General features: G+C 55.0%; 1 protein-coding gene across 4 annotated transcripts; it reads right to left on the bottom strand.

Annotated features, from left to right (window-relative positions):
- Positions 1-952: 952 nt before the first annotated feature.
- GGA1 (golgi associated, gamma adaptin ear containing, ARF binding protein 1) lies at positions 953-10,300 on the bottom strand. Of its 4 annotated transcripts, none has more exons than XM_086468871.1 (18): positions 10,270-10,300; positions 9,614-9,698; positions 9,279-9,354; positions 8,563-8,661; positions 7,146-7,269; positions 6,531-6,631; positions 5,360-5,440; positions 4,800-4,937; positions 4,580-4,661; positions 4,061-4,168; positions 3,604-3,759; positions 2,767-2,831; positions 2,444-2,622; positions 2,216-2,332; positions 2,049-2,131; positions 1,661-1,830; positions 1,306-1,416; positions 953-1,128 (listed from the first exon to the last, which is right to left on the bottom strand). In XM_086468871.1, the coding sequence occupies exons 1-18, from the start codon at positions 10,298-10,300 to the stop codon at positions 1,018-1,020; spliced, it is 1,917 nt and encodes a 638-aa protein (XP_086324997.1). In that variant the 3' UTR covers positions 953-1,017. The 4 variants fall into 4 exon arrangements, with proteins under 4 accessions (XP_086324997.1, XP_086325007.1, XP_086324990.1 ...); XM_086468881.1 differs by having other exon boundaries at positions 2,216-2,328; positions 2,452-2,622; XM_086468864.1 differs by having other exon boundaries at positions 2,049-2,332.
- Positions 10,301-19,951: the final 9,651 nt, after the last annotated feature.

Here is a 19,951-nt window from a genome sequence, read left to right as displayed (position 1 = left end):
CAGTCTCTCCCCAGCTCCCAGCCTATCACCCATCCCACCTCGAGAAGACATTGAAGAGCTGAGAAAGCCCCTTGTCCCACCAGGCTCTCCAGCCCAGGCAGGGAGGAGGAAGACCATGTGCTGCTTCCTCTCCCTGTCTGGCAGGAGGCTGCAGGGAGACTCACCCCACGCCCCCCCCACGCCCCCCCAGCATGACCTGCTCAGGGTTAGCCCAGCAGCACTGCCCAAAGCTTGCTGTGGTAGATAAAGCATGTGGGAAGGGGCTTTCTTGCTCCAGGGGTTCAGTGCCCAGAAGCTCCAGCTGACTGGGAGGCATAGAGCAAGACTGTCCCAGCCCCTGGGCTCCCACCCCAGTGCCCCCCCCCTCCCCCCCCCCCAACAGCTCTGCTGGCAGCTGGAAGGAGGGGGATATGGGAAGATCTCTTCCCCAATCCCCCCCCAAAGCAAGGGCAGCTGGAAAGACACACAGACTGTCCAGCCTTGTTCCGCACCAGCACCAATGCAATCCCACCAGACAGGGAAGCACTGGGGTCCAACTCCAAGGAGGGGGGAGGGCAAGGGGGACAAGAGGGAGCACCGCAGAGCACAAAGCAGCTGAAGGGGTGGGAAGAGTGAAGGGGACAGACAAGGAAAAGGGTCTTCCTTTGCTAGGCCTTGCCCCAGGCTGAGGCTGTTAGAGCTCCCCATTCTTGTTCCCCACTGCACCTAAGGGGAAAGCAGGGTTAGAAGAGAAGCTGGACAGACTGGGGAGGGAGTGACGCCTTCGGAAGAGCAGGGAGGGCAACTGTTCACCCCCACAGACCTTTCCACTCCACTCCTAGTCTTGTGGGATGAACATCTCCCGGCGTCTCTGCTTTCCTCCTCAAGGCACGCTCCCTCTGGCCCTCGCCCGGCCATCTGGAGATTAGAGCGTGAGCAGCAGCCCCCCACCCACCCTCCCCATCTCCTCAGGCTGCTCCAGCCCCGCAGGGCTGGCTTCCCAAGGACTCTGCAGTGTAGTGTCTGCAACGTGTGGCCCTAAAGGTTTCCCCAGGACTCCGGCGGGGGAAACTGGTCTACGTCCCCCATTTCATTGTAGGTTTGCTCTCCCATGGTGAAGGTCAGCTTGTACCGTAGCCTCACTTTCTCCTGGACAGGGGAGAAAGGATAAGTAGTCAGAAAAAGGGGGGAAAAAAGGTCGTGAGGCACAAACCGCTCAGGTCTCTCTGAAGCTGCAGAGAGGAGATGGAACAGAGACAGGGTAGGCAAGCTTTGCCCATGCAGCAAGACCAGCCTCTGCTCAAGCCCCAGGGACAGCGCTGTTACCTTCTGTGGGTTAGCGAGCAGCAGAACTTGTGTGATGGCACTGGGGTGGACAATGGGGTTGAACGCCGGCAGCTCCGTGCCCGAGGGAGGCTGTAGCTTCACCTTCATCACCTAGGGAGAGAGAATCCCACGTTCCTGAGGAGGACCTGGCAGCCACAGGCCCTGCTCCTGTATTTAGGGAGCTTCCACCGTCTAGTCAAAGAGGAAAAACATGGTGCTGGTTCCTGCTCATCTGAAGGCAACACAACTCACTCTCAGCCCCAACAGAGCTCTCTCCACCCATCCTGCCTTTCCTGCAGATGTAGAATCACACTTTGGCCCAGTCTGGGGACCTCAGCCCCAGCAGCCACCTTACCTTGGGGACGGCAGACTGAAAGACAATGTTGCGGATGGGCTGCGGGGCCGTGCTAAGCATGGAAATCACCACCACAAGCACATCGGGCCTCTCGGGCAGGGCATCCTTAGCAAAGTGGAAGAGGACACGGAAGCCGTGCTGATCATACACCGTCACAGGGAGGATGCTGCCTGCGGGGAAAGGCAAGGACAGGCAGCAGTCAGCCAGGAGGGAATTGGCCCTGCAGCAACCTTTCCCCATGGCCCAAACTCCCTACAAGTGACAGAGACACCGCTCCTCCTCAACCTCCACAAAATCCAACAAGCAAGAAGTTTCCTCACGTTCTTCCCTTCCACATGCACTCAGTTTGTTCCCCCCAAGCTTGCCCCCCTCTTTCGCCCCGGCTCACTGGGTTTGATTGACTCCAGAGGCACAGTGATGTTGGCCAGTGAGATTTCCTGGGGCAGCGCGGTGGCAGGAGGCCGTGGTGGGACTGCGGTACTTCCTGCTGGTGTGGTGGCAGCTTTTGGAAGCACAGCAGGGGCAGGCAGCTCTGAAGTCAGGGGCAGCGTGGGGTTAGGGGAAACACTCTGGAGCACAGGCAGAGCGCTGGGGTTGTGGGCCGTGGTGCCAGAGCTGCTCCTATTCTGGAGATCCCTCAGGGTGAGCCGGGGGGGTGGCTGCTGCTTCTCCCTGTAGGGAAAGAGAGAGCAAGGAGTAAAACAAAGTACTGAAACGTTGTGTCTGGCACCCCAGAAATAGAAACCATGGGGAAAGATGAAAGATGGCACTATCCCTGCTTACCATCGGACTTGTTGAGACTCTGGAGGCAAAGACTGTTGCAGCAGAGTCTTGCCCAGGAGGTCCAGGTCATCCAGGCCACTGGTGAAAGGAGAAGGTTTGGGGGAGGATGCACCAGGATCTGCTTTGACTGGTGGAGCTGCTGTGACAGGGGTGATACTGAGCTCGTTGCTATCTGATGACTGTAAAAAGAGCACACAGGAGAGCCCCCCCCCAGCAGGGTTGTGTATCAGCACCAACCATCAGATGCGGGACGCTTCCCTACCTACTCCATTTGTTGCTTTCACCACCCTCCCCATCCTCTGCCCTGGTTCCCAGTGTGTTACCTGGAAGCTGTTCCAGCCACTGCTGTCACCAGTCTGGGCAGGATGCGGTGCTGGGTCATTCAGGCCTGCCAGGGGTAAAAGCAAACATGAAGCTCAACCACCAAGTGGGTAAGAGCATTAAATGGGGCTCAAACAAGACACAGAAGTAGCAGGGCAGAACCATCAATGTGGTCTCCATCTCTGGCCCCCATCCTTGCCTGGGGGAGAGTCAGGAGGGCGATAGTGGGGTTTTTTCTGCCCAGAGATGCTCATTTACAGTTTAGTTCTCACTGCAACTGGCAGAGAAGTGAATACTACTGGGATGACAAACCTGGCTGGCCATGTTGTCTACTTCATGCTGTTGTACTCAAAGCACCTATCTTAGGAAACAGACACTTTGTTGGGAAAAGCAGGACTCTAGAGCCTTCTAGGATTGGCATCTCACAAGATTGCCATGCGAACAGTTCTGGAAGTCCCATGCACCTCTTGTCACCTCGTGACTTCAACTGCAAGGAGTAAACATGACAAGCTGGGGGTGATCCACCCTTGCGATCCCATCTGGGGATGGCCATTGCATCACTCTTGATCTACCTGTCAGGTCAGTTTTGCCAGAGCAAATCAGAGGGCACATCCCTGCAGGCTCTAGAAAGAGTCAGGAAAACCCCACTGGACTGAAGTTCAGAATCACAGCAGGGTCTTTCCCTCCTTTTCCCTCACATTAAGTGAGGGACACCTCATGGTCTTTCATTATTCACCTCTCCCAGAGCTCACCCTTATTCATGTTCCTGCCACAAGGAGAACCATCCATGTAGACTGACCAGAATCAGAGATAAAGAGCTTTTGCTCTGGATTCCTCACCTAAAGACATGAGTTCATCATCCAGCAGGGAGACAGAGCCAGCTTGGTCAGGCACGGGGACTGCTGAGCCACCTGCAAGGGTGGGCAAGGCCGGGTAGGAAGGGCCTGTTGCTGGAAGATCCAGGCCTGACAGATCCAGAAGTGCTGAGGTGCTGCCTGCAAAGAAGGAACAAGCTGAGACACAGAAACCTTATCCAGTCCTTATCCAGTGTGCTGAGGCCAGTTCCCATCCTTCCTCACACCTGGGAGAGGGAACTCCCCCTCTGCTCTCCCTTCCAATTCCCCCTCTTCATGCATCAGTCATCTCCACAAGCCATTTCCTCATCCCGCCAGCCCCACTTTGACCTCCTGCAAGTTTCACCTTTCCACTTCTCTCGATCTGCTCTTACATTGCAGGAAACCAGCAACAGGGTCCCTCTGCTTGACCTTCCTGTCCCCATTCCCCAAGTCTCCTCACCTCGAAGGGGACCGGCCACCGTCTCCCCATTGATCTCTTCTCCCCGTACAAGCTGCTTGTAGAGATTGATCACCTGTGTCAGATTGTCATTGGCTTGCAGGATCTCTGCTAAAATGGAATAGGCGGGAAGTAAGTTTGAAAATTGTGAAGAAACAGAGAGTGACTTTTATATCCCACGTCTGTCTGTTCCTTCAAAGCAAGGCCCAAGGAGCTGGTCACAGCCCACCGCAGAGAGCGTTTTTACAACTGTTGCTGCAGACTGCACCAGGGTACACCGACACCTCCCTGTCAGTCTCAGCAGGACAAGCTCAAGCACCCTTCCTACACTGAACTGGAGGAAGCCTGTAACACTGCTGATTGCTCCCACACACCCCTGCTTAGTGCCAAGCCACAGACTAACAAACCCAAACAGAGCGGCGGCTGCTGACAGATGCCAGGTCATGGGTAGCCCAAGCACAGATTCCGTGAAAGAAGATGGAGGGAGAAGAGGACAGAATGAGAGAGGCCAGATACGCTTACCCAGAGCTTCATCATTGTCTTCGGTGTCACTGGCGAGGCGGAAAAGCATGGGCCTCATGCGCTCACAGCGCTGATAGAGCTCCTGGGGAGAAAGGGGTGCTGACGTGAGCAGCAGGATGCTCAGCTGGGGGTGCAAAACAGGCAGGAGGAACTTGGGGGGGCATAAGGGTCACCCATCCCTGCCAAGCCCAGGGAGGATGCTGGGATGGCCTTTCCTCACCTTCATTAGGTCCTCATTGCTTTCTGTTGTCTCTCCCTTGCTGTAGTTTGTCACCATCTCTGTCAGCAGCCTCACGTTGTTGTTCACCTCCTCAATGGCATTCACCCTCTTGGAGATTTTCTCCATGCGCTTCTGGTCCTGGAGGGGAAGCACACAGGGAAGAATGTCCTTGCTCTTGTCTGCAACTTGGAGAGGAGGAAGGCCGGGCCAGCCAACGCACCAGCTCCCTGGACTAAGGCACAGAAATGCTGCCCTCAAAACAGCTCCCACCCCAGTGGAAAACTCCAGATCATCTGAGCCAGCACTTGCCAAACAGGGATGGAATTGCCGCAGATCTAGTGCTGCAGAAGGGCTTGGGCCACAGAAAGGGCCCAGAGCCATTCCTTCAAGTAGCCAAGGAATGGCAGAAATCACCAAAAGGACTCTTTAACAGCTGCTGCTGCAAAATTTTGGCCAGAAGCTCCATAAGTCTGCATGAGGACAGAGAGTCACTGCTCCCTTGGTGCCAACCATTGCCACCCAGACCATGACCCCCCAGCTCCCCTTTTCCCCAGCCACACCTCCTGAACCATCTCCTTGATGAGCTTGTTGGCAGCCCGGAGGTCCTCAGGATGGGAACTTTTCAGGAGACGAGCCAGTATCTGCAAGAGAGAAGGCACCTCTGAGCCCAAGCTGAGGGTGGCAGCCAGTCACTCTTGCAACACCAGAACCAGTGGAGTTGCCCCTGCCCCAAACCCACGTCTGGCAGAGGCAGTGGACTGCCAGCCGTTTGAAAGCCCAGCCACGAGAGCTTGTGGGCTATCAGAGACCAGGGAGAGAAGAAGTACAACTGGTCTTCCTTTTCCTGCCATGGTCCTGGTTATGCAAGATAGGCCTTTCCCTGAAGATCCCCTGCGTTCAAAACCTGCTCCTGCCTGCCCGTTACATACCATGGAGACCCTGGAGCACAGCAGGACTAGTGCCGAGAAAGAGAGAAAGGCTGGTTTATGCAGGAATCACCAGGTGATTGTAATGGACTCCTACTCAGACCTCTTCAGATGCCTCTTTGCAGGGGCAATTGGTGAAGAGGGAGAGCTCCCACTTTCTCTCCCCCTCCGTAGTCAGTGAACAGTCCCACTGGCCACCTACAAATCCTCATTTGCACACTGTGACCCATGAAGGCAAAATATATGCCCTGCAGCAAACTGGCATCACACCTCTGCTGCAGCACTAGACCCAGAGGAGCCTCATGCTTGCTTAAATGCATCAGCACTGTCAATGCAGAGCTTTAAGTGGTGACACAATTCTGATGGAAAGGCAATATAGGCTGGGTCCAGGAGGGTATAAGTAGTTGGGCAATAAGCAGATTGCAGTGCTGGGGGTGGGGAAGGGATAACAGCAGCAGCATCTAAGGCTGGGATTTAAACCTCACGGCCAGGTAACTCAGAAACCTGGAGGGTGCACAGCAGCAAACCTCCCAGAACCTGCTGGGCTAACGTCAGCGCTTCACTCTTTGCACCGTCCTGCAGCTACATGCTCCAAAGGTCAAACAGACCCATATGCCCCACCTCTGGCTGTTTCCTTTGTCACGATTTTGAGGCAGGCCCTCAGCATTCCTGTGATGCATTTTCTGAACGACCGTGTGTGGAGCAGGGGCCTTCACTCTTTCTGGATCTCCACCTCGGGCGGACAGGAGATCCTGGAGCAGGGAAGATGTTGCCCGCTGTCCCTCTCCTTGCACACAGCCCTTACCTTGGATTTCTCTTCATCATCAAAGATGATGTTCTTGGGCCGAGGGGGAGGCGGCGGAAAAGGAGCGTCGTCAGGCAGTTTTGGGTCGCACTTCACAATCCCTGCAGCAGACACCAATGGAGAGGTCAGCAGGACTCACTCGCTGCAGAATGGCACTGCCACCTAGGCCTTTTCTCCCCTAATGGCCCACCAAACCCAGCTGAGACTGTGGGTTTGCTCCCACTACCCATGATCCTGGTTTGCTTTCATGGAAGAACTGCCCTCCACTCCCAATAAATACCCTCTCTTAGAAAAATCCAGCATCAACTGCCAAAGGACTCACAGCCCTTCAGCCCCAGACCTTTCCAGTGCCCCATCTCCTGTAGGAGCAAGCAGATGTCCCCTCCAACCCATCAAGCAACTCAGACCACCAGCAACTCCCCCTGCCCAGCTAGGAGGCCCAAGACACCCGCTCCTTCACCTGCCCCTGGTGCTGAGCCAGACTGATGGATGTGCTGGGTCTGGACAAAGGAAAGGGAGAGTCTGTTTCCGATTCCACCCAGATGAAAAAAAAAAAAAAAAAGAGGGAGGGCAAACAGTCCGTTCACCTTCCCCTTCCAGACCACTGCCTCTCACCTTGTTTCTTCAGCATCTGGTAGGCTTCCAAGATCTTCACCTCGTGAGGCAGCCCTAATGTCCAGCTGTACATCAGCTCCAGAATCTTTGACTTCACTTTTTCTGGTGTTCGGCTGCCAAGATACTAGACAAAGAGAGAAGAGGTGGCTTGAAGATGATCTGAGCCGTTGCAAGCCTGGTCTGTTCCTCTCCTCCCCTCCCCCACGAGAAGCGAGACCGTTCCCAACGGCACAAGGAGGAGGAAAGAGGAAGCAAGCAGGAAAGCTCACGAGGCCCTTGCAACACGTCCCATGCTGTGCTTGGTTTCCACCACAGGAAACCCAAGAGGTGAGAGAAATGCTCCACCAGCAGCCCCTCACCGACACGCAGGGATAGGTGGGAGGGCTCAGGCAGGTCTCTGTCGCTGTGTGAAGGAAAGGGTATTGCTAACAGAAGCTGCTTGGCAAGGCAGCCCTTCAGGAACGAGGGGACAGCAGGGCTGGGAGGGAAAGGACCGTTGAGTAATGGTCCCTGGGGCGGGGTCCAGCCCTCTGTCTCAGAGGCACTCTTCAGCACAAGTGCCTGGCACCCTTTAGAGCTACGTGAGCCCCAGATGACCAGCACCCAGCAGTGAGATGTCCAAACGTTACATCTCTCCCCCTGCCACGCAATCATCCTTCACTCGTCTCCCGTGGGTCTGCTGTGGGCACTGGTGGTAGAAACAGTCCATGTGCCACCAGAGCCCAGTGGCTTAGAGGACATTCTCTAGGGTGCCTAGCAAGAGGAATTTAGAATGCTGCTGTTACTGTCCCTGGCTATTCATCATCACAGATCACAAGCTGTGACTGGCAGATGAAGGTTTTCCTTAGTCATATTTAGTCTGAGTTCCCTTAACTCTATACTTGCTGGTGTTCACTGCCTTGACAGGCACAGCTTTTTCTGCTGCAGGGACAGTAGCATCAGCAGAGGAGCAGGTAAGGACTTGGTGCTTCAGATGGACTTGCCAGAGCACCACTGACCTGGCCTGGGCTTGCCCTCTGAGAGTGTCTCAACCAGGTTGGGACACCCCAGAGAGACACGGTCACTATGTCAAAGTTGGGGGAGGTTCCTGAGCACACGCAGCACAGACAGAGCCCAACAGACATGCAGGGAAGGTGACTCCAGGCACGCATGTGAGTGCAGTAGTCTCACAAGTGCTGGTTGCCTCCTGTCCAGCTGACCCTCAGTTTCCTGCATCAAGAATCAGCCTGGGGCAGAGGGGTGAAAGCTCACCTTCCCACCAGAAAACTCACCAGTGAACAAGGACTAAATCTCTTAGCACTGTCCTGTTTCCCCATCCCAGCGGGTGTCTGACCTTTCTGCTCAGCCACCACTTCTTCCCAAAGCCCTCCTGCCACCAAGGCTCCAGTCCCCTCCAGCATGATGCCGCGAGACCCACCTTGGGTGACACCACTTTGATGAGCTCATTGAGGAAGCGGAACTTGCCCACCTCGTCGTGGAAGCGTTTGCCACAGCTCTTCATGCAGGACTCCAGCACCTGGGGAGAGGGGCCGGGGAAGCCCCAGCATGGGGTCAGCAGCAGGTTCATGAGCCAGCTCCCTCCTCTTCCACCCTCGCCAGGCGCAGAGCCTGTGGCTATTGTCACAGCAGCATGAAGGGACACCCCCTTTCCCTCCAGGTGTCCAAGCACCCTCCCAAAGAGAAGCAAAAAGATTCTTCCTCTTTGGGCTGTCTTTGCAGAGGTGGATCAACAGCCCATGGAAGGGGATACCCTTAGAGAGCTCACAAACCCCAGGGTTTCACAGCGTGGATCCATGACACAATTAAGAATCATAGAATCATTTAGGTTGGAAAAGACCTTTAAGATCACCAAGTCCAACTGTGAACCTAGCACTGCCAAGTCCACCACAACAAAACCCAAAAAGCTTCCTATCACTTCAACAGGCTACAATCCTTCCTAGGAACAAGACCTTTCCTACCAGTCATCCTTCCTCTCTGGTGGAACCACCTTCAGCCCCCCTCCCACCTAAGTGCCCAGGTGCTCCAGGGCTTTCTCAGAGGGAATTCAAAGTTTCCTGTGCTCCTCCAGTCAAACTGGAGCACCTCCACACACTGGTCCTCCATCTAGTTCTACCAGCCTGCAGATGCCCTTACCGTGAGGGCCTGGATAGCTTCCCATTCCTGCGGAGACTGGATCTTGTGGGCAAGAAGTCGGGTAGCAAGTGGAGGACTGGAAGGAGTGAGGGGAAAAAAAAAAAAAAAAAAAAAAAAAAGAAGCTTGCAAGTTTAAGGCACTGGTAAGGCACCAAGACACCTCAAAACCCTAGGGCAACCTGCCATTAGTGGTCCAGGACCCCCCACCCACCCCCGCTTTGAGGGGCTTTGTGCCTATTCAGCTCTTGGGACAAATCCATTGAATTTTACCGGCTGGGGAATCATAACGCAGGCCTGCGACTTGGAGCAGGTTGGGGAAAGGATGATGCACTTACCCCTCTAGCTCCTTATTGAGCTGCTCACAGAAAGCATTGATACCATCCCAGTCCAGGTCCTTGTTCAGGGGATTTGTTGCTTTGTCTGCGGGTGGGAGAAGGGGATGGTGAGAAGAATCTCCTTAAGCTCCCACCCTGTGGAGACGAGGGACAATACTGCTCCCGCTCCCTCCCTGCCAACTCCACCGGCTGCATCGGCGAAGGATGGCGTGAAAGGAAAGACACACTCGTGTCCACTCGTGTCCTTCCTGTAGAAGCCCTGTGCACAAACTCTCTCGCCGCCACCACCACCTCCCCACCATCAGCGCACTCTGACCCACTGTCGCTGGACGGACGCGCAGCTCCCCGCTGCGGGCTCTCCTCCGCAGACCCCAGGTGCACCCACGGCCACGGGCACCCACCCCTCGCCTGTGCCCCCAAGACCCCCACTCGCCTGAAGCCGCCCCTTCCCCACGCAGGCGGGCCCGCCCTCATACCTCGCTACCTGTGACCCCCAGGCCCCTTCTCAGCGTCCCCCCTTCCCTCACACCGCAAATACCTACACCTCCCACCCCCGCCCCCCCTCCACCAGTGGCGGCCGGGGCTCGCCGGCGGCGCGGCCGGGCCGGGCCAGGCCATGTCATGGGGAGGGGAGGGGTGGTCCCAGCCGCACTCACTGATGCGCGCCTCCAGCGTCTCGGGCTCCATGGCTGGGGGTCCCGCCCGCCCGGCCGGCCGGCCGGCGGCTCCTCAGCGGGACAGCACCGCGCCGCCGCCCACCCGCCCGGCCCGGCTCCGCCGAGCCATCGAGAGCGCACCGAACCGTCTAGAGCGCCGCTCCGACGGCCTCACCATAGAGCGCCGGAAGTCGGCGGAGCACAGCGCCGCCCCCCGCTCCCAGCGCGCCCCCTGCCGAAGCGCACCCCCCAGATCCACCATATAGAGTTCACCGCGCAGGGTGAAAGAAAGGCGCAGGGTGGGGAAGGAAGCGGAAGGCCTCCAGGAGAAGGACCTAGAGAACAAACGAGAGCGGGGCAGGCCCGAGCGCTGGAAACCAGCCGCCGCACGGAAACAAGAGAGCGAGCCGGCCCTTCCCGGAAGAACCCTCGTACTGGCAGGTGAGGCCACTTCCGGTACAAAAGACCGGGCACTTCCGACTCGTGGGGGAGCGGCGTGTCCTTTAAAAGGACACGCGCCCGCCGGCTCCAGCGCATGCGCGGTGCGCGCCCAGCGGGCGCTGAGGGGAGCGGGGTTTCGGCCCCCGTGATGGCGGCGGCTCTCCCCGGGCCTGGGCGGCGCCTTGGGGGGCGGGTGGCTTAGGAGATGTTATGGGTGGCAGTGAGCGAGCTCCCGTGCCCCGGTCGGAGTTATCTTTAAATAGCTGCCCGTCCTCTCCCGGCAGGGCCCGGCCCGGCCCGGCCCGGCCTTCTCCCGCCTTGTTGAGCAGCTGCGCGGGGGGGTGGTGAAGCCGTGGAAATGGACTCCAGGAACATAAAACTCCAGTTGCCCTCTCTCTCCTTGCGGCTCTGGTAATCCCGGCCAGCCCTAACTGCGTCACTTAATATCGCTTGTTTTCTCTGTGCTCCAGCAGTATTGTAAGGAACAGTGTGTCAGCGTCCCTGTGGTGATTTATTGCTTTTGTTGGGTTTGTTTCTTCTTTTTTAAATAATGCCGGTGCGAGGTGCCAAGTCGATGACCTTTGGGGAGCGTAGGCCTCCGCCTGTTTGAAGAGTCCCCCGTGCCTCGCATCAGTGCTAGCGCTCAAAGCCGCCGGCTGGGGCTGCTGGAGCCTCCGCGATAAGGGCGCTAGTACCGTGCAGCCTACTCAGCCTTACAGTGTCTGGTCCTGGAGACAGACGTCTGAGTCAGAGCCGTCCTGTGTTGGGTTACTCATTTACAGTGCTAATCCCACAGATGGCAGGCGAGGGAACTGCCCTGATGTCTTTTCCTTACGGATAGCCATTGTTTTGGGGGGGATTTTTTGGCCATTAAAAGGTACCTTTTGGCGCTTGAATGTAGTTCTTTTTTTAAACTGTTACTGCCTTGCATCACAAAGCCTTTTTTAAGTGCCTTTCACAGAAAATCACCACATCCTTCCTCCACTGTGTTCAGGCACGTTTTGCATGAGTTATTTTAATCTTATGAGTCAGCCTTGCCTGTCACTACTACCTCTTTGATTTTTTTGAGAATCCTTAAGTCATCTTTAGGAGTCTGAGGCCTAGATATTGCTATTCTAGGTCAGGTACGATCTGCACAGAAGGCATGCATCTCTTCTCTCCAACCCACAAAGCGAGGCCTCTGAAGGAGCGCTTTTGCAGTCCGGTATTTCACAGCTCCCTATGGCTCAGGTTTCGATCCACCTGAGTCTCAAGTTTGTTTATTTTCCTTTCTTTAGCAACACGCAGTGGTTGACAAGTCCAGGATGAATGGAAGGCTGCACCTCTTTTCAGCTTGTTGCGAACAATGGCGAGTGAACTCATGTGTAACAGTCGTGTCAGCAGCGGCCTTGCAAACCTTGCTTTTATTTTCATGGATTTAGGAGTCTCTTTCCCCTTTGGTTACATCTCCTTTCCATATAACAAGGACTCCAAGTGCAGGAAAAAAAAAGAGACCTGGGTCTGAATTTTGCTCCCTGTAACAGATGATGTGCGAGGAAAAACCTTTCTGCTGTCCCTCGACTTATTTTTACTGACAGCTGGAATCCCAAACTAGGTTTGGATGGAGTGAGATGCTCCACATTGTAATCGAAACCGCTCCAGAATGAAAGTACTGGAGCTATAATTAGCTTGTACCCAGTTGCAGAGGAAAGTGATTACGTGCAAGCCGGGTAGTTGGCGTGCCGGCGAAAGGAAAGCTTGTGCTGGCAGAGGGGTGCGGGATCTCAGATTTGGCAGGCCTTGCCACAGGCTGTCCCGCAGAGGGCAGCAGCAGGCAGGAGAGCTCCTGATCCTGCTCAATCTGGGCTTAGCAAATGCTCTTGGTGCCTGTGAATCTCGAAACAAAGTTCCCCGTCAGTCGGGAAGGGAAGGCGGCCTTGCAGGAGTGACCGAGTCGCCTGGGAGAGGGATTTTCCGCCCACCAGGTCGTTTTCAGCCGGCCAGAGCCGTCCTGTCACCCTTGCTCTGCCCCAGCGTTTGTTTGGTTTCTCTGCCTTGTGTGTTTACGTGAACCCTGCAGTGTTTTTCGGTTGCGCTCGTGTGCGGCAGCAAGAGCTTTTGTGCGCTTCCTGCTAGGTCGTCGTCTCTGGCCCGTGACGTGAGGTTCCCTTTCCCCTGTCACATTCCTCTCCCTTTGGCAAGGCGTTCTGCTGGAGACCTTTCACTTTCTTGAAGCTCAGTGCTGCGGTCTTTTGTTCCCTTTTCTTGTTGTCCTGCTCCGGCTGACTGCAGTAGCCAGTTCCTGGTGTTTTGGCTCAGTTCTTCCTCTGCTACTTTCTCTTGGAACCGAGCTGGCAGCACCTCTCCTGACATCACCTCAGACCATGCACCTCTTACACAATCCTCTGGATTTGCAGCCCTCCTATTCCCCGACCTTGGCTAATCTCCTTCCTTTTGCAATACTTCTAAGCACTTTTCCCAGCGGAGAGCTGCAATTAGAGAGGCAAGTATAGAGTTGCATACTTCTCTAGAGGGAGAGCAGGTTTGAGCTCCTTTAATCTAATAGGAAATGTCTCCTTCCCTTTCATATGCAGCGCTTTCTTGTGGTATGCAGTCATCCGCCGGGATTGCTCCCTTCCATTTCTTTCAGCGTTTCCCTTTTCACTGTAGGAAGACCTGTCCCCCGTGATCAAAGGCAGCCTTCTACAACTACAGGAGCAGAATGAGGAAACAGGATGCTGGGATAAGGGATCAGAAAACCTGCTGGCTAGATCTCTGCAATTAAGCATGCCTTGGAGCAAGACTCAAGGGAATGCGCAGCTATGGTCGCTGCTGCCTCAGTTTCCCTGGTCGTTAGCGTGGGGATAATTGCACTTGCTTCCTTTGGGGAATTGCCTTGACCTCTGCGTACTAAATTTCCTTTCCACGTTGGTTCTGTCATTACAGCAACTTGCTCAGCGAGACAAGCGAGCGAGAGAAGCAAATACCAGAGTTAGAGGTGAGCTGTGCAGCTCCCTGTTTCCCTGTGTTCGAGCCCTGCTTCCAGACTGGGCAACTCAAGAGATGTCTTGATGCCTGGACCGAGCAGGTGGCAGTGCCCTGCTGGCCAGCGTAGGGAGCGGCAGTGCCTCATTCTCCCCTGGGGAAGGCTCACCTGGATTTGCTGTTGCCGATAGCGTCTTCCCAAGAGAGCCCGGGACAGCCAGGGGCTGCTCTGAGAACATGGGAATGCTCTTGCTGCTGAGGAGCAGTATCAGCAGGAGGCAAAGAGGAAAGAAAAACAACAAGACAGAAGCCCCAGTCGTCGCCGTGGCTTGGGGGCTGATAGCTTCTGTGCCTGGGTGAGCCAAAACCAGAACAGGGAGAGGAAGGCCTGCCAGGTTAGAGAGAGCAGCTTAAATTTATGGGGCTGAAGCGAGGATCGAAGGCCCCGAGCCCGCAAGGGGGAGCCTCGATGAAGTCATTCGCTGCACTGCTGGTGAGATCAGCTCCAGACTGGAACACATCTGCTACCGATACTGTGCACTCGGGATTCAGGTGTCAAGAGAGGTGCTTGGAAAGGTGAACAGATTCACCCGTTCTCGCTCTACCCCTGACTTGCTGTGTTATTGCTGGCAGGTGGAAGGGGCGTCATTAGAAATCACAAGTATTGGGGAAAAAATGGTTTAAGAGCCTGGGTTTTGTTGAGGTACAGTTTGGCTCTAAAGAACAGCAGGAGGGAGAAGGAGGAGAAAAATCCTGTTGCAAAGGCATTTTTCGTGGGCATCCAAGCATGATCTGAGCAGAGATCGGTGACACAGAACTAGGCATCCTGAAGCAAATCAGGGAGCCCAGCTGCGTCAAATCCCCAAGCCCGGATGATGAATACATCCCTGCATTGCGGCGACAACGAAGTGTGACTTAGTGAAGCGTTTGCTGGGGATGTTTAGCGTAGCAGCCGCCCGGGGAGCTCAGAGACGCAGCCGTGTGCCGCCTCTCTTTTACTAGACGGCACAGGGAGGAGGCTTTCTTGCTGCGGGGTGCCCCGGCGCCGAATGCGTGTCCTCTCGGCTGTGCAGCTGGCTCGGGTTTGGCAGCTGATGAGCTTGGATAGATGTTTTTTTGGCCCAGGCTTGAAAATCCCCCCATTGCCAATGATCTTGCTTTGGCCGCAGCTGCCGCTGCCTCAGGTTCCCTAGGAAACTTCAGCGCTGGCTTGAGTCCGGACTGCGAAATGGCAGGAGGGGGCAGTCCGGCGGCTCTTTCCCTCCATCCTGGCTGCTCAGCCTCTGCCGCTTGGCACGGCAGCCGGCTTCAGCCCCGCTTTTGGCGTCGGCGAGGAGCAGCAGGGCGGAGTGAACTCCGTGCTGGGGCATGGTGGATGTGGGGTTAGGAATAAAAAGAAAACTGTGACCCAGGAGGAGGAGGAGGCGGAGGCAGACGCAGTCTGCATATGCAGATTTCCCGAGGGTGGACCTGACCTTTCGTAGCCTCTTTTCTGGTCCCTCTGGCTTTGTCTGTCTTAGTAAGCGCGACAAGAGCGGGGCCAGGCCTGAGCGCTGCCTGGGGACGATGGCTCACGCCGTGTGGTTGTTAGCACCCTCCCTGGCGTGGCTTTGGGCCGCGCCAGCTAGCAGTGCCACAGCACCCAGGCACAGCTTTTGGACAGGGCAGGCTGGGGACTGTTCCCAACAGAGCCTTGGTGTCGCTGAGCATTTAACCCTGTGGATGGGAGCTCTGCCTTGCTCCTTGCTTTTGGGGCCGAGAGCGAAACAGCTAGACCCTGTAAACCCAGGTCCCTCTGAAGGCAGGCTTTTGAAGTGCAGTCCCCTGCAGCCTGCATATTTACCCCCTCATTTTCCACTTTTTCCCTCTCTAAAGATGGGAAATGTCACACAACAGGTTGTAGGTGAGTGTGTGGGATGGGAGTGTGTGCGCCAGACTGAAACCGGGAAACGCGCTGTCTGCTGGGCACGGCTGAACACAGGGTTGTGACTCAGTGTCCTACACCCCGTGCTATGGATCACTGGCCACGTTTGACCTCCTGCCTTGTGAGGTGGGAGAGATGCTATGAGGAAACGTTGCCCGAGCGCATGAGGTCATGTGGGCGTGAGGGCCAGCTCCTGGATGCAGGGGATCAGACAAGCCTGGGAGCACAGACACATTGAATTTGCCCCTCTGCCCACGGAGCACATGGTTTTGCAAGGGCTCCCCATCCACGCACACCTCTGTCCTGTTTCCCCCACCACCCCAAACTACATCAAGTCTGGGAACTCACTCGGGGAGCCGAATGGGGGCAGAGCTCGTGTATTCCCCATTTAACGTGCTGCTGACAGATGAGTCCCCCAGCCAGGAGAAGGATCAGGCGCACACCTCTGGGTGCATCCGAATGGTCTCTGCCTTGTCTCTGCCCGGAGGAGCTGCGTTCAGGTGGCACACTGCTGCTGTTCCCCTCGGCCCAGCGGGTGTTTCGAAGGTGGTGTCTACATTCTGGATGTCACCGCAGCCATATTGCACCTTTGCTGTCTCCGATTTGGAGCCCAAGTCCCCCTCTTCTCTGCAGAAGGAGGAGATGCTCCCAGCAGAGGCTGCTTCTCTTTCCACCTGCCTCCTCACACAGAGTAGCTTTGCATCTTGAGTAGCTCGCCTTCCCGTAGCAGTGCTCTGGCTGAATTTTGGGAGGAGGGCGTGTGCTGGGAGTCGATGAGGTTAAAAGCAAGTGTTGCAGCGTGGCTTAAGAATGGGCTATGACACCTCTTCTCTCCAGCCATCCTCTAGTTGCTGTGCTGCTCCTGCAGCCAGCCAGCCGCTTGCTGGTGTCCAGAGCAGGCGCTAGACACTCTTCAGCTCATCCCGAGCCGGGTCCCTGGGGAGCTGCGTCTCTGCCGGAGCTGTTCAGGAAAGGTTCCCACCCCTTTCGTAATGAGACCGAGTGAGTAATAAAGATGTTCCTCAGGGACGGTGTTGTAAGGGGTGCTACGTGCATGTTCAGGACTAGAGAGCAGGTCTCCACTAGCTTTTCCCTGCTGTTGTACGGCAGACGTTGATGCGTGTCCCATCTTGACAGAAGAGATAAGCTATCTGTGTGCAGATGGGAACTTGCCTGGCAGTTGCAGCCACCAGTCCTCCGGTCCTCCTTGAATTGTTCTTATCAGATCTCCTGGCTTGGCAAGTTTGTTTGTTGCCCAGTGAATGGACACGTGTTTGGGTCTATTCAGCCTGGGATATGATAAGATTTGTCTGGTGTGAGTTGTGTTCAAAGCATTCAGTTTGTAATACCCTTTTTCCCTCTCGGGAGCAAGCAAACGTTCTCCTTCCAGGAAATCTGACTGCAATTAAAGCCAGGTGTCTGCTTCACTGCTGGGGGGGCTCTTGGGGGGAGAAGCATGAAGAAACCTGAGGGAAGACAGAGAGAAACAGCCTGGTTCTGCCCTGGGTGCGTTGTCAGTGGTGGGGAAAATAAGGACAGCAGAAGAGGCACAAAGTGGAAGGAAGGGAAAGAGAGCCAGAGAGAACAAACAGCCTAGTACGACTGCTGGGAACAGAAAATAAACATCCACTGTGGTCAAGTGAGGGCTTATGTACTACTGGCTACATGGGATGGGCCAGAAACAGGAGTAGAGGCTCACAGGAGCAGTCTGGAGGAGGGACAGGATCCCCATATGGGACTGGTTGGCAAAACAGGGTGTCCTCAGATGCATGGGATGTCCCTTAGTGTTGGAAAGGGAAACAAGGTGTCCCAGCAGTGCAAAGCAGCTGCTGCCCTGCTCCCTGCGGTACCGTGTGGAGATGAAACATCTCTGGGCAGTGCCATGACCCAGCAGGCTCAGGTGCTGGCTTCAAACGCTCCTTCCCCTGGTGGCAAGTCTAAGCAAGGTTGTGGCTGTCGCTTCTCACTGGGAAGCAGGGAAAAAGTAATTTAGCACTCCTCGTGCCAGTGAGAGTTGGGACCTCCTCTGAGCTTTGTCGTTGCAGCTCCTGCAGCAGGTCAGGCTCAGCTTTTTTTCCCTGTGGCTTGCTCTGAAGGTCCATGGGTTCATGTATTTCTGGTGCCCTTCCCTCTGGAAGCGGGGAGGAGAGTCAGTTGTGTGGGCCTGGTCTTTTCTTAGGTCTCCCTCAGATGCCTGCAGTTCCCTCTTTAGATGCCCATTTCCCGCACTGAATCAGTCTCATTTTGGGGCTTGGATTCCCTTTTTTTTGGCAGCTTTTCTTTCCCGTTTCCATCTGGTTTGGTTTTTACCATTTCATTTTGCAGGGCCATCAAAGGGAGTTTGTTCAAGCTGATTTTGGAGCAATAGATAGTTTTGACTTGACAACCCCTTCTTCTGCAGACCTCAGCCATGGCCTTAGATCCAGGGTGAGTTGCGCCTTCAGACCCTCTCTAAGCTGATGGGTGGTAAGGTGGCTTGCTGCTTCCCGGCAGAGATGAGGGATACTTGGCTTTAGTGATGTGAGCATGGGAGAACAGACGTTTTTTTTTGCTCCTCTTCTTTCCAGGCCATGAGCTGTTAATTCTTGTGGCTTTTCAAAACTTGCTATTTCTCCCTTAACATTTCTTTCTCTTTTTTTTTTTTTTTTTATTTCCAGTGGATGAGCCACCCTTGGCATCGTGCCTCCTGTGTGTGACTCAGACGGATTCTGCTTGTCTGAAGGATTCCTGCAAGTCCTCAGAGTTGTCCAACCCGCCTGGGCTCAGCGCTGGAGCCCGTGAGAAACACACTCAAAGCGAGTCACGGAGCGCCAGCAGCCTTGTTCTCCCTGTGCGGGATGGGCTGCTGCGCGCGGGGACTCGGCAGTCACTCTCGCTGCATGCCCTTGCTGTCCTGGGGGGCTGGATCTGGGATGGCTGCTCGGAGCTCAATGGAGGGAGGTCCCCATGGACCTTTTGTGTATGGTGCAACGCTGTGTTTCTTTTTTGCTTATTCGAGTTCCATCCAGCTGGCCTCATGCTGTCTTTGTTGTGGGAAATGGTCCCCTTGAAGTCAGAGGAGCTGGGCTTGGGGCATCTCGGAAGTCCCCTGGCTTCCACTGTTGGAAGGCATGTGTTCATTTTGAATGCCTCTGGTTTTGGGGATTTAATTGGACCCACCCAAGGCCTAATTTTTGTCAGAAGCACTGGATGCCTCAGTACCGCCTACTGATAATAGATGGTGTGGTAAGAAAGCATCTCTGATACTTGAGCTGCATTAGCCAAGGGAGCCCAGCTTCCTTTTAGGTTATAGGACAGGTTTGCAAAGCTGGATTTTATTTTTTTATTATTTTATTTTGGTTTAAATCTGTCCATAGGAGCTTTAAGATGAGAAGCTAAACAAGAAGAGGTTTTCTTGGATGTGAACTTGGGTATCTGTGCCTCAATTTCCCCATGTGCAAGATGAAGGGGCTACCATCTTCCTTACTTAATGTCAAGATAAAGCTGTTGGAGATCTTAATCTTTTGGTGCAAGATGCAAGTGGAGCATAAGACCTCATGAAGCTGATCCTTTGTGGAGAGTTTTTTGGAAGATCCTTTTCCCATTAAGCTGATAATATCTCATCCGCAAGTCGTGTTAAAACTGGGAGATTGCAGAAGTCCAGGAGAGAGGGAAGCCAGGAGCCTTCTATGCATCTTCTCTTTGCCAATAGGGAAGCTTTCAACACAAGTGCATTTTCATCTTCAGGCGTGTTTTTGAAAGATTTTCCCACAACCCACATTCCTGGCATGCCCCCATGAGGGAAAGAATTAGAGAAATGAAGGCTGGAAGCAGAACTGGGTGGCATGTAATCAGTCCTATGACCTCCTTTCCCCACCCTCTGCCATTTCGGTTTGTTCTCCTGCCTCTCAGGCAAGCTGAGGACCCATAAGATGTGACTCATCTGGCTGCTTGGGTGGATGAAATGGCCCTGATGCCTTATGAGCCAGCTCCCATGCACATGAACTGCCTTCCTCCCCTCCCTGTGCACAACTCATAGCACACAAAAGTGTTGCCACAGACTTCAGAGCTGCCCAAGAGAGATGTCCTCTGCAAAGGTACAAGGACATAACTTGGCTCTGGGGATGGAAACCATCCATCAGAGCCCATTTGAGCTCCCCATGGAGATGGGAGGTGCCACTCACTGTGGCACCACTGCCTTTCTGATAGGGTAGGGAGAGAGATGGACTTACACCCCTCCCCTGTGCTGTCCACTGCTTGGTACAGGTTCCCTCCACTGCTGTCCTTAGCCCTGAAGAAAGGTGGAGGTTTTCTAGCCGGAGGCTGATGGCCTCTAATCCCTTGCCCTCAGATTCAGAGCATGGATGCTAATTC

Source organism: Leptosomus discolor, chromosome 1, assembly GCF_034619465.1.
Source record: "Leptosomus discolor isolate bLepDis1 chromosome 1, bLepDis1.hap2, whole genome shotgun sequence".
Lineage (NCBI taxonomy): Eukaryota > Metazoa > Chordata > Aves > Leptosomiformes > Leptosomidae > Leptosomus > Leptosomus discolor.
The sequence above is the reverse complement of the archived record's forward strand: the minus strand, read 5'-3'. Positions and strand labels throughout refer to the sequence as shown.

Excerpts from the sequence above, each read along its gene's own strand:
- GGA1 (XM_086468864.1), bottom strand. The coding sequence starts at position 10,300 with ATGGAGCCCGAGACGCTGGAGGCGCGCATCA. Across the intron at positions 6,632-7,145 it reads CCAGATGCTGAAGAAACAAG|GGATTGTGAAGTGCGACCCA; the intron begins GTGAGAGGCAGT and ends TGTCTGCTGCAG. Across the intron at positions 1,129-1,305 it reads TGCTCGCTAACCCACAGAAG|GAGAAAGTGAGGCTACGGTA; the intron begins GTAACAGCGCTG and ends TCCCCTGTCCAG.